This window comes from Physeter macrocephalus, chromosome 7 (genome assembly GCF_002837175.3).
Source record: "Physeter macrocephalus isolate SW-GA chromosome 7, ASM283717v5, whole genome shotgun sequence".
In the NCBI taxonomy this organism is placed as follows: Eukaryota; Metazoa; Chordata; class Mammalia; order Artiodactyla; family Physeteridae; genus Physeter; species Physeter macrocephalus.
Genome location: NC_041220.1, coordinates 1,562,253 through 1,576,487, shown reverse-complemented (window position 1 = coordinate 1,576,487; position 14,235 = coordinate 1,562,253). Strand labels below are relative to the sequence as shown.

The following is a 14,235-nucleotide window of genomic DNA, read 5'->3' as shown; positions in this document are numbered from 1 at the left end:
CGTGAGCCGTGGCCGCTGGGCCTGCGCGTCCAGAGCCTGTGCTCTGCAACGGGAGAGGCCGCGACAGTGAGAGGCCCGCGCCGCAAAAAAAAAAAAAAAAAAAAAATGAGGCTAAGAATTTTTCTGTGCGCCGTCTGGTTCATATCAATTAGCACACACTTATTTGACCCTTAAATAGGCATTCCCTCCAGAGCTCCTAATGTAACCTGCCTGTGAAACTGTTCCAGATATACATAAAATAGGTTACCCTGCAGGAGTTCCAAAAGGGCAAAAATGTAGTATGTCTTAGTTGCAGATAAAACACCAATTAATGTTACATACTATATGTATCCATATATACATGTACAGATATGTAATACATATACATATATAGACCTGTATTTACCTAAACCTATTCACACACACATACATACACACATTCACACACATATGCACACATATATATATACACATTCATATATATATGTACTTTTAAAAATCTAATATCTTCCCAGTATTATTTCTTAGGTTTTAAGTGTTTAACCATGTTTCTTCAATAAATGGATAACTATTATTACTATAATATAAAATTTATTGCCTTAAGGAGAGTTAAATATGGTTTTATTACTTAGAGGTTGATCTCACACATTTTTAGTATGAATTCAGAATGCAATACGTTTCCATTTATACAGAATTGGGTTAATTGGATATTTTGATTAATTGAGAATAACCATTATGTTCAGTAGTTGGATTACCAATCTTCAGAGAATGAGAATACAATAAAATATTTTAACACGACAATTCTATTGAACACAATTTAGTGTTCTCTCTGTTTCAGAAAGAATTTCACAATCATGCAGTTTTCCAGGATGACCCTTATGAGCATTCATTATCTTTTGTTAGTACTATACACACAGGAGTTATAAGAGATCCTACAATACCTGCATCAGTACCGTGCACGCATGAGTTAATATGATCTTGATTTGTGCAGCATGTTTAATACACCTAGGAAATTCTTTTCCTTATTCTTATTTTTTAAATTCTGAAGTATTCTCATTTATTTTTCTTTTTAAAGGACAAATGTAAAATATGACCCTTAACTATGTGTATTCTGAATTTTGGGCATTCCATTGCCCACAACCTAATTCTTAAATTTCAGAGACCTCCAAGTAAATATTCTAAGGACTCCTTAACACACTCCAAGAATATTTTAATATGCAATTGATAGTTTCTGCTGTTGTTCCTCTGCTTAAATTATTTTATATTCAAAATTGTGTATAGCTGATTCACTTTGTTATTTTGCAGAAACTAACACACCATTGTAAAGCAATTACACTCCAATAAAGATGTTAAAAAAAATTGAGCTCAAAGATTATGGATGTCAGTGCATTTTTTATTTGAAAGACAAACTTCATTAAAAGTAGTTTTAGTATTTTCTTTATGATTAAAGTTTTACGTTTTAGTGGAATATTTGTATATCAATGTTTTCAACAAATTACCAAATCAGTGACAATTTATGGAACATGAAGAGCTGAATTAATAAATTCATTTGAAGAGGAAAAAAAAGTAGTTTTAGTGCTAGAAATAGTGCTGTACCAAGAGATAAAAGGACATAATAAAAACCCCAGTTTATTGCACAATTACTATGTGCTGGAACTCTGCTGAGCACTTTACTTAATACATGAAACCCTCACAATAACGTTAGGAGGGGGTCGTTATTACCGTGTTTTATGATTGGGGAAACTGAGGCTCAGGATGGTAAAAAAAATTTGCCAAGATTTACCGTAGCAAATGGGACTCTAGCCTAGACTATGTGTTTGAAAATCCTTGCTTGTAACAACTATAAAAGATAGACTTACATGTTGTAATCTGTAATTCTTAGATTATTTTTACTCCCTCTTCAGAAATAGGGTAATTGAGAAAAACGTTCTTTGACAAGGTTTGCAGGGCTGTGAGGAGCAAACCCAGAACTGTAACTATAACGTATTCTTATTCCTTCCAGCCCAAGTCTTTCTACCCTCTCCTGTTCCCTCTGTGTCTACATACTGGACTGGCTTCTGATTTAGCGTAGGTCCTGGGATTATTTCTGTAGGATGCACCTCCCATGTACATGCCTTAGGAAATTTCACATTTGTTTTGTTTGGTTTGGTTCGGTTTTTTTTTGCGGTACGCGGGCCTCTCACTGCCGTGGCCTCTCCCCGCTGCGGAGCACAGGCTCCGGACGCGCAGGTCCAGCGGCCACGGCTCACGGGCCCAGCCGCTCCGCGGCACGTGGGATCCTCCCGGACCGGGGCACGAACCCGCGTCCCCTGCGTCGGCAGGCGGACTCTCAACCACTGCGCCACCAGGGAAGCCCAGGAAATTTCACGTTTTTATTTGGACATTTAAAATTTGAAAGCTTCCAAAATGTCAGTGGACTGATTGGAAACTCTAGAGATTTTTGAATGAAAGCGCTTTTGAGCATACAAATGAATAAACCAGAAAAGGGCAGCTGTGTTTAGAAACAGGCTTTATAATAGTCCAAGGCAGAATTTATTAGGTATTCCCTCTAATGAGTTCCATAAAATATCCTCTCAGTTAATAAGTGAAAGATCATCTTTGTAGCTGAGAAGCCTGCAGATTCTGACTCAGATTTATTAAAAATGCTGCAGCTTGTTAGTAAGTCAGCAGATAGGATGCTGCTCTCGTGTGCCAAATTCTTGTCCTCCGCAGGTTTCTAAAAGCTTTATGGCACGAGGTCGTGGTCCTTGAAGAACCGCAGCCAGAGTGTTTACTCTTCCTAAATGCCATGTTCCTCCTGCTACGTTGCCAGCTCCAAGAAACACTTAAAAGAACATCCCTTGAGAACATGCAGTAAACTCAGCTGAGCTTTCCAAAAGCTAAAATCCTTTGCCTCTTCATCTAGTTTACCATCTCACAAAATAGGGTTTCTCCTGCACATCAGCAGTGGCTTAGGGGCAAGGCAATGCTAATTACTAATAAAATCCCTATTTGATGTGGTAATTGACTGCATTCTTGCTAAATCACGGAGCCGTGGAGGTGCCTCCTCCTGGTCACCTCACTGTGCATAATATTAATTGAACTGCCATTGCCTCGGGCTGCAAAATGAGATTTACTGAAAATTCTTTCAAGTTATAGGATCAAGATCAGATGGGAGTTTTAGTTAAGAAACAAACACCAGGTAAAGTGCCTTCCATCATCAGCTGTGGAAAATCTGCTTTCCTCTTCATTATTTCCTCAGCAATGTTAACTAGGAAATAAAATTCAAATAGCACTTTAACTTGTTTTATGGCAATGTTTCTGCACTTTACAATTCATAATTTTTCTTTTAGTTAATGTCTAGCTTCAAAATTCTATGATCTATAGTAAAATGGCCTTTATTTAACTACAGTATACTTTACTTAATTTTCTTTAAGACAAGTCTTTTCCTTTCAAATCACTGATTTTCTTCCTTCCCTTATGCTTTTTAATGACATGCATTATGTATTCTGATTTGCATTATAGAGACTTGTATAATTAGCATATTTTCCTTCTCACACTATTGACTGTCATTTAAGAGGGCTTCCACTCTTAAATGTTTTCTTCATCTTCACGGTTTGGGGCTAACACAAGACCCTCAAAATATCAAGTACCCAAGAAGCATTTACTGATTTACATTTTTGTTGTTGTTATATAGTATTCTACTCTGAGAGGATTTAGAAAGACCGGTTTTGGGTGTGATACGTGAGATTTGGAAACTGTAAAAATACTTATGAGAGTGAAAATGCACTTATTGTTTGGAGTACAGAAATTCCAACTGGAACAGAATTCACGAGTTTTCTCATTGCTCTTGCTGGTTAAGGACAAAATTGTATAATACATATGTAGGGCTTCCCTGGTATCGCAGTGGTTAAGAATCCGCCTGCCAATTCAGGGGACACGGGTTCGAGCCCTGGTCCGGGAAGATCCCACATGCCGCGGAGCAACTAAGCCCGTGCGCCACAACTACTGAGCCTGCGCTCTAGAGCCCATGAGCCACAACTACTGAGCCTGCATGCCACAACTACTGAAGCCCGCGCGCCTAGAGCCTGTGCTCTGCAACAAAGAGTAGCCCCCGCTCTCTGCAACTAGCGGAAGTCTGCGCACAGCAACAAAGACCCAACACAGCCAAAAATAAATAAATTAATTTAAAAAACATACCTATGTATATATGTGTGTGTATGTATGTGGAGAAAATGCAAAATGTATTAAAATACAAAATATCAAGTTTATGCATATGTGTATATAAACATCCTAAGATTATAACCACCCTTGAATATGGCATCCATATTATCCTTTCATATCAATCACAAGAAAGTCAGTAAAGCATATTTACTCCATTGATGTTTCCAATGCTTCAAAAGAACTGGACCCTAACCTCTTAAAAGGTTACGACCAGCTTCATAAAAAAAGATTGGGGGGAATTAGTGAATGCTAGATTATTGATAGGTTGTGTAAACATATACACTTCATTTGAAAACATAATTGGAATAAATCTGCTTTTCTAAAACAAGATAATAAAATTTTAACAAGAAATCCTTATTAAAGGTTATAAAAAAAGATTTCAAACTACTTCTCATCTTAGGCCTGGCACTTTAAATGTTTATATCCAGCTATTTATGTAAACTGAAATTTTCCATGATATGGATGATGATAAATTGAATGGTTTTTAAAGCAGCTTAATTTGAACTCTGCACATGCAATGGGAAATATTTTTAATTTTATTATTCAGTAGAGACGAAACTATATAACTGACAAACGCTTAATGTTGAATAAAATCATAACAGTTAAAATGAGTATGGGAAGACAAAGCATCCAAGACTGACCCACTTAAATCATGAGACGTAAAATTAAACACTAACCTAAAAGGAAAGGCACCTCGCTGAACTTAGCAATCCTGTCACTGCTAAGTGTGATAAGCAAAGGTCAGCTTCAGTTTGGTTGGAGTTTGAGACGTGAGCAATGTGAGAAACAGCTACAAGATAAGTTCAACTTTAACAAGGAGAATTGTAGAAGTCAGAGAGAGGATTTTTTTACTTAGTTCATTGGGCAATACAAAGCTCTAAAGATGCTTGAGCAGAATGCCGTGATCTCAGCTCTATTTTAAAGAAGTCAATGTCATGACAAGTAAATAAAGAATGTGATACTGGATTACATCCAGAACCAAAGCAAACAAACAAAAAAGGTGGGACAATTGGCAAATTTGAATGAGGTCTCTAGATTATAGTAATTTATCAATGTCAATTTCTTGATGTGGGTACCTGGTACTACTGTGGTTATGAAAGGATGTTCCTTGTTTAGGAAACATACATTGAAGTGTGTAAATACAAAGGGTCATCATCATCTCTGCAACTGTATTTTAAATGTTTCAGAAAAAAAGTGTCTCATGTGAGCACACACACACAGTGGGAGAGGGAAAATAAACCCAGTGTGATGAAGTACTAACCTTTGGGGCGCTGGCATGAATGGTGCTCAGGAATTCTTCGTAATATTTTTGCACGTTTTTCTGGAAGTCTGAAACAAGGTCAAAAAAGTTTTTAAAAAAGAAAAGTAATACGTACACTACATACAACAGGTTAAGAGATGACCAGGCTGTGAGAGTCTGCACACAGCATCCTGACAATCTAAAGGTGTTTCGGAAGGACTTTTGAAAGACATTACCAGAATTTAAAATGTAGACATCTTTCAGCTCAGCAATTCCACGTCTGGCATCCACTTCATAGAAATATACGCACGTGTGCACAAAAATATTTAGTGCGATGCTATTTTGTATTAGAAAAGAAAAACAATCAAAATTCATGTTTAAAAGGAAGCTAAGTTCAGGCACATTCACGCTATAGAATAATAGGAGGCAAGATTTATCAGCATCCAATATATCCTCACATAGAAAGAGCTCCAAAATGTAGTAGACGAAAAATAAATAAATTGCAAAACCATACATATGGTAAAATCTCATTTACGTTAAATCCCATTACGTTATCTTTTATATTTAAAAGGTAGATAGAGGTTGTAGATGCCTAGAGGTCACTATGGTGACCTCTGGGAAAAGAGAAAGGTTTGAAGACAGAAGGTTATGACAACGTTAAGGGCTTACTTATTTTAGACACACCTGTTTTTCTAATACGTCGAGATGTTCATGTATTACTTATGCCATTACAAAATAAACATCACAAAGTAAGTTTGTAGACTGCCGTAATCGTCTGATGCACGGGAAAGGGAAACTGAATTAGGGTGATGTCCGCAGAAATGGAGAAGCAGTGGTTGGGGAAATTTTAGGACTTGGAACTTGACAGGGTATACCGTGTGACAAAGAAAGGCAGATGGCCCACAAGGGACTGGAATAGTGATGGCTTTACTGGAAACAGAAAATAAGAGAAGCGGCTGATTTGTAAGGAGAAGATCTTTTTTATTTTGGAAACATGGAATTTGCGATACTGACATCCAGGTAAATATACTGCAAGTTTCCTAGAAAGACATACTATTTACACAGATCAGAACTACCCTGGGGTTAAGTGACTAAATTCTCAAGATAACAATAGAAAGCAACTGTTAGTGGACACCGATTGTACTTCCTTATGATCATTGGGTAATGTTCCATTTGTAGTTATATATACACACTTAATCCTGGGATAGCTATTTATATATATTTGGGTATTAAAATGGATCTTAAGAGGCTACAATATTATATTACAGAAAGGAATTCATTCACATTATTTTCAAGAAATAAATTCTTATAGCATGAGGACTGTCTTCCATTTCGTACATTTCCCACTTAAAACTCTATATCTAAATCAGACTCCTTAAAATGAATGAAATTTGCAAGAATGAAGAACAGAGATCATAAGCAAATATAATTATTATAAATACAAATTTAAATGGTCTAAGTATTATTCAAGACGCTTTTTCCTCTCAGAGTTCAAGATGTTATTGTCCAGGTCCCAGCAGGATGTTAAAGTCCATCAACAGGGTGACTTGTGGCATTTTTAAAATGATTCAGAGGACAATGCTTTTGCAACTAGAGGGTGCTGAAGGACCACAGAGGACTAGATATAGCTCGTCTTTAAAGATTTAGTAATCAGTGACTCTTTTACAAATTAAAGTCTTCAATAAAATAACACTGAATTATAGATGGCAATTTGCATAAACAAGATGTAAACACATTTTATTATTGAATTGACAATCCAAACCCTCAGCTGCTGCAAACTCTCCAAATAATGTAAATATACTTATTTGGTCTTATGTTTATGTTACATGGATTACTGATAGTCCTAGTATCAGCTATGGAGAAGTAAAAAGGTACAATGGCTCTGATATCACTAGGAAATACAAGTCTTCTAGACCAGAAAGTACCTATCTGCAAGTTGGACTAAGACCAAAGCAAGTAAATCCAAGTAGCCCGGACTTTTAGCAAGAAAGAAAATACAAATGGAGGTGAGACCTAACTAAGTAATCATTTACTTAACCTTTAAATGCCTTGTAACAAAATCAAACACTATTCAAATAAGAAAAAAAGATTTTCAGGAAAAAAATTTAATTTTACTTTAAAATATGTGAGCATTTTTATAAAATAAAGAAGTTAAAATCCTCTAATGATAATGGATTTTTCTTCCCAACTCAAGTTACTGCTAGTAATAAGGTATTTTCCTCTTGGTTTCTTACAAATGGTATGAAATCACATATTCATTACTATATTCCAATTTAAAATATTTATGACTCTTTTTAAGGCACAATGATTTTGTATACTCTGTATCAACAAAATAAAATCCATGAAAATATATCTAGGTTTTAAAGTGGACTAAATAGAATTTCTTTTATCAGAAATATTTAATCAATATATCTACTTTTATTTTTATTTTATGAGAAACCAGAATTCAGCACGAATTTAGGTAAATCTAGATTTCCCTTTGTTTCAAAAATGCTTACTGGGTTTTATTATCTGGCATTTGACAACACAGGCACACTTTAAAATGAGCTGCTTTTACAAATTAGGAATTTGTTTGAACTTTATTTCTCCACAGAGCTCATGTAGTTAGAGTTGATATACTTCTATTTATAAAGTTATACCATATGTAATATACTTTTGCTTTATCTATGATAATACCGTCTAAAATTGTACAAGAATAAGATGGCTTTCTCTGAAAGTTACAAGGAAAGGGATTTGAAACACTACATACATTGCGATGATGACATAACAGGGTTCACAGTGCACCCCATTTTATTATCAGAATTATCGGAATATTTGCAATTTACACTAACTGGAGAGAAATGTTCGGATTCTATTTTACGTAGTATGCTTATCCTTCATTTATTCCTAAAGCAATTATGTTTGCTTTACATAACTACATCATGATTAGAGCACAGACGTAACAAGATCATGCTGCCATTCCACATGATGAAGGCGCCATATTTGTATTACACTCCAATGGCATCCAAAATGCAATATATTGCTATGAAAATGCAAAGAATATTCACAGATTGGCATTAATGAACGAGGTTGTTCACAATGCAATGGGACTTGACTTTATACGGATGGAAAAGGTTTATCATAAATATACAGACCAGTAGATAACGTTGAAGAATAAGAAGCAGAAAGGAAACAACGCTCTTGCATAAAGATCGATCCTCTTCGCTGCCGTTGGAATAATGGGTTTGGCCGGAGGCGGCTTCTTGTTGTTCTTGGCCTGGGATTTCCCAAGTCCGTTGTTGACCTCAATGGGTTTTCCATAGCAGTCATAATTGGACAATTCAAAATCTCTCGGTAAGCTTCCCACGATGCTGAAGTCGTTAGATCTCAGATCAGACTTGGACGTACAAACCTTTTTGCATCTGGTCTCTCCAACCTGAGAATAAAAATTAAAGACAAGATATTTAGAATTTTTCTATTTATAAAACATCTTCAAAAAGATATTTTAAAAATCTGATGGTTTATTCAGTTGACTATTATGTCTTTTCGTCAAACAGAAGTAATAGTCAACTGATTAAACCACGGAATTACCTGAACATTTAGGGCTCTAAAATATTGCCTATATAACAAGGTTTATGTCATGGAATAAACTTCTGGTAGGTTATTTTATGTTAAGGGATCAAGGCACAAATCATCATTTATCTTAGGTGCTCCCAGGCTTGTGAGAGTTCTCAGCTGAAAGACTGACGAATAAATGAAAATCCAACACTTAACCATGACACAGATCATATTAGCAGAACATACAGAATACAAACGTCTTCTGGTACCTCTGACCTTTGATTTCCCCAGGGATCCTATTACCAAATTGGGTTGCTTATAAAAGACTGAGGCATTTATCCCTGCAATGAGACAGACTGTGTCTCTAAACCACACTCACAAGTAAGAACTAAAAATGGTCACAATGATCATGAACCAAAGATTGACCAACGAAAGGCACTCCTCACTTGCTGCCTGAAGATGAATTAGCCAGAGAATCCAAACTCAGAAAACCCAAAGAAACTGTGGATATTTCAGCCAGGTCATATGCTACAGAGACTATTCCGTTGATCATCTCTGAATTATTAAATTTGACTCAATTCCCTACAATATACAAAATAATTAATTCACACTGAACTCTCTCTGGCCGTCAGAAAAGCTCTTGGAAAAGACAGAGGTATAGGGCTGACCAGGGGCTTAAGGAAAGGCCACAGAAGGGGGAGCCCATGATTCCACTGCTTAATCTTCCACTGTTCTTACTCCCGACCTTTGTGATTCACCTTGGGAATCTTCACTAAAATATTTACTGTTTTACCGAAAAAGGAAACCATGTCATTGTACACTCTAGTTTTTGCCTTAGTTAGAATAATACATTGACTAATTATGTGGATTCTATTCACATTTACTAGATTATGGTTGGGTAAAAATGATGCTTAATGTAAGATGTAAAACAAATCATTCCCCAGCAGCCCTTCAGGTACCAGGACGGTATCCTTTATCCGAACAAACACGGAGGCATATTTTCTGGGCAAGAGCCAGATGGCAGTGCTCAGAGGTGGATAGCGAAGATAACCAACATACACTGAGTGAAAAAACACATGAAAATGTGTTACATCCTCTGGCTTTATACATTTAGGGTGTTTCCTTTTTTTTTTTTTTTTTTTTCAATTTTTAACAAGTGCTGGTAATGTTATTTTTTTAAGCTGGTCTATGAATGTTGGTTTTATTATTATAACTTTATACCACATAGATATTTGTACAATCCTGTTGGGTAAGAACTTTTGAAAAAGATGTTTATGTAAGTATAATTGTACAAAGGTACACAAGAAAATGTTGGTAAGTAGGAATGGGGATGGAGGCACTGGAATTTCATCCTCTCTGAATGTCTCACAGGTTAAAAAAATGTGAATCACCAACATATTAAAATATTTAGAAAGTGTCGATTTAGTTCCATCCTGGTTTGATGGGACTTGGAGCTAAAGGAGTCCAGCCGGAAGAAAGAGGATTACCGTTCCCCATTTTTTAATGTACAATCCCAGCTTCCCCATGGTGAGAACCCAGTAGAGCTTAAAGAGGAGTTATATCCTGATGGAGCCACCATTGGTCCGGGCTCTGGTCCACATCAATTTAACAGTGTCTAGGAAAACGTCTGGCAAAAAATAGGGACTGATCAACAGAATGAGGCAGAACAAAGCTAGCAACGAGAATCTAAGTTATTTAAATGTGACTTTGGGAAATCGTTCATGTATATATTATATATATATGTATATATATATATCACGAATTATAAAAACATATATTTAAAATTTACTTCCAGGTCTTTTATTTAAATTCCCCAATTTGAAATCTTAAAAGGCCACTTTCAGCAAGCAGTCTGTCACCTAAGCTCTGTCTCCACAGACACACACACACACACACACGTTCACACTCACATACCCTCCTGGTAAGTGTCCCAGACAGAAGACCGCATTTGAAGCTCTGGTTTTCCAGGACTGTCTGACGAATGGGTAAGCCTCAGTGTGTGTCAGCGAACTTGTGTAAAGACTAAATCACGACCTTGAGTGGAAGAGAAGTTGGGAATAGCGTCTCCATATCAAACCTTTGTACTATTCTCAGACTCTTTGAGCAGCCTGCAGACTCTGGGACTCCGTGGGTGTCCCAGGCTCTTCTTTCTCACTTTAGAATCCTCTGCTCCAAGAGCACTAACTGTGCTTTAGAATCACGTATCAAAACAAAGCAGGACTCTGGCTTCTGACAGCAACTCAGGAAGCATGATTCCTACCAGTTCTTTTTACTTTTGCACAAAGAAGGCCTTACATATTTACTACAGAAATGCATTTACTCTGAACCGTATTTTATTCGTGGCTTTAGGGGTAATTTCAGTATCTATAAGTAACTGGACAAGTAGCCCAATTTATATGATATTATAATCTAAGTCATACATATTAACACTTCAAATTTTCTAGTGTTTTGTTTACATAAACACATTCTTAGATTTGGCAGCAATTTTAATCATTATAGAATTGTACCTACACAGCCCATTCAAAAGGTAGACATAGAATGTTACATTTATTCCAAGAGATTGTTTAAATATAGGAAATAGTTAAGAGAAGAATAATTACTTCAATGTTGAAGTGATAACAGGAAAAAGCACTTCAGAAACTTCAGTTTGGTTACACTAAATGCTTAATCATTTAGTTTCTTGAACACTCTTCTATAAACGTATTTGCAGATTCTTATATTTGAAATGAGGGGTGTGTGTGTGTGTGTGTGTGTGTGTGTTGGTGAAGAGTACGTCTACTGCAGAAGTAATTTTTAATGACGTGTCAGAGCTGAATAAGCAATAAAATTAGGTTCCCTACTGAGAAGTCCTCTAGTTGCTTAAACAGCTTATAATTCATTACCTCATTTGCTGGTCGCTTCTGCTCATCAGAGACTTTACACAAACACAACTTTCTTTAGTTAATACTCTCCACACATCATTATCAAATCAAACATGTACATAAGAGTACAAAGAGTTTACAATATAAATACTATTTTAAACAATTATAATATCACATGCAGAGGGATTAAATGAGCTACTTATAAGTAAGACAGTAACCTCACTCAACACATTCTTAAAAGTGATCTTGGTTCTACAAATCTCCAATGTATACTTTCCCCATTTTTCCTCATATGAATATGTGTCTCATTTACTTTCATCGTATAAACTTGTCACTTCTGAAAATTACTGGTAGCAAAAATGAGGTACTACGATAATGGTGCAGATAAGAACTTCCAAAGGCTTCAAACTGTAGCCTCTAAGATTTTCTTTGTGGTCCTTTCCAGCTTGAATATGCATACAGGTAAAAGCGAATCACCAGAGGCAATATTTCTGGACCAGAAGACTTAGGTGAGATTTCACGGTGGTAAAGGTATCCTCTACAGATGATAAAAATGTGCTCAGAAGGGAATCATCTCTATATATTTTACCAAATTTAAATCAATCCTTATTTTAAAAAACATACTACCATAAAGAAACAACAATCTCATTCATGCTGCGTGAACCGCAGCTCTGGCTCACCTGGCAGATACTAAGTGTCGAGAATAGGGTGATATTAACAACAACGTAGGCCCTCAACTGTTTTTATTGAATAAAAATAGAAATATATGAGTGAACAAACAAATCAGTAAACAAAATATTAGCAATGGTGGAGGAAGTACCAGATTTGGAGAAGGGAGAGATCGAGACAATTATGTATGTCTGATGGCAAATGTATGTCTGCAGGCAGAATCATGAAAATCTCACACTCAAAGGTAGATTAAATTACCCTTCATCTTTCTTACACTTTTTAAAATCTTTCCTTTTGTTAGCAGCACAACATGATTTTAAAATTCAGCATCAAAATTTTTCTACAATTCAAATTTCACTGTGCTTCCATTAATTATTATTGTTATTCTGTTTAAAAATAAGTGACATATACCCTGATTGAAATTACCTAGTGAAAATCTGCATTTTGAAAAGCAACATACACTGGAACAAATGTATTTTGAAACCAAAACTATAAATATATTATGCATTAGCAAAATCAATAAATTAAACAGGGAACAATTTTTAAATTTTCTTTTTCATATTTTTTTCATGCGTCATTGTGTAACCTTCTGAATTTATCAACCTTACAAATTTGCTGTAAGTTGGATGTGTCTATTAAAGCTGTTATTTTTGGACTCATTCTCATTTTGAAGCCTGTCTCGGGATACAAATATTACATAGGTACCTTTGCACTTTGGAAATTTCATTTTGTAAGAAGTAAGAGTAACTTAAATTTATTTCTGGAGATGAAAATCTCTGGTCAACTTTTAAACTCTAAAGCATTATTCTATGACTTTTGTAGCAAAATGTCCTAGTTGTTTCAGAATCCAGGCATGTATGCTTATGCTAAAAAAACAGAGAATAAAAACAAAGAAGTTTTGAAATATGTTGAACTTTTATTCATTGGGTAATTATTTTAAAGCTTGAAAGCCAAATTTAAGATAATTCAGTCTAATATCCTGGATCCTACTTATCTTTTATATCTATGTTCATAAGGCATCCTGGTATGTTCCCTAGTACTCTGAAAATCTGAGTCTGAAGAGTCTCCTTCCATCAGGACCCCTTTTCATGGAATTGAGAACTAAAATGCTGCTGCCATATATCAGTTAACAAAGGATGTTGCAGCCATCGAGCCATCACATTACAGCCAGCCCAACGGTGAGCCCTGAGGGAACTCAGGAAGGGGAAGGAAACAAGGAATGTCCACCATCTAGCAGTCATCAGACTGCAGCCCCACCAATGATGCACCCCAAGGAGACTCAGGATGAGAAAGCACAGGACACAAGCCCAGGTAGCCGAGGTGCACATCCAAGGAATGATTTCAGTGAGCCCAGACTCTTGCATCTTCCCATACATAGCAAAACGCTAAACTCATTAACTTGAGATAGCTTTTTTTTAAGTAACAGTAATCTTTTATTCCGACTACCTGGTCTTTGTTGCAAAAACTCCTCTATATCCTAGCTCCCCCCTCACCTCCTCAGAGCAAGGTTACCCGAGATGCTGTCTCCCGGGCTTGATGTCCTAAGAATGTCCCCCAAATAAAACATAATTCTCAACTTTTCGGTTGTGCATTTTTCCAGTCGACAGAATATATTAAGGTTCCGGGATCATGTGGTGTTCTATGTCCCTGGTGCTTTCTGTAGCTCGCCAGGCTCCAGGACACCCCAGACGATGGGGCTGATTGTGACACCACTAGAAATCAGGCACCTACTCTGCAGCACAGCTT

The 14,235-nt window shown here is 36.2% G+C and overlaps 1 protein-coding gene across 3 annotated transcripts in view; it reads right to left on the bottom strand.

The window, feature by feature from the left end:
- Positions 1 to 6,382: 6,382 nt before the first annotated feature.
- Positions 6,383 to 14,235, bottom strand: part of GLRB (glycine receptor beta) — an 85,774-nt gene continuing 77,921 nt past the window's right edge. For all 3 annotated transcript variants that reach the window (XM_024126672.2, XM_028491556.2, XM_024126673.3), the window contains one exon: positions 6,383 to 8,837. In XM_024126672.2, coding sequence (XP_023982440.1) covers positions 8,541 to 8,837 — 297 coding nt within the window. In that variant the 3' untranslated portion in view covers positions 6,383 to 8,540. The remainder of the gene's footprint in view (positions 8,838 to 14,235) is intronic.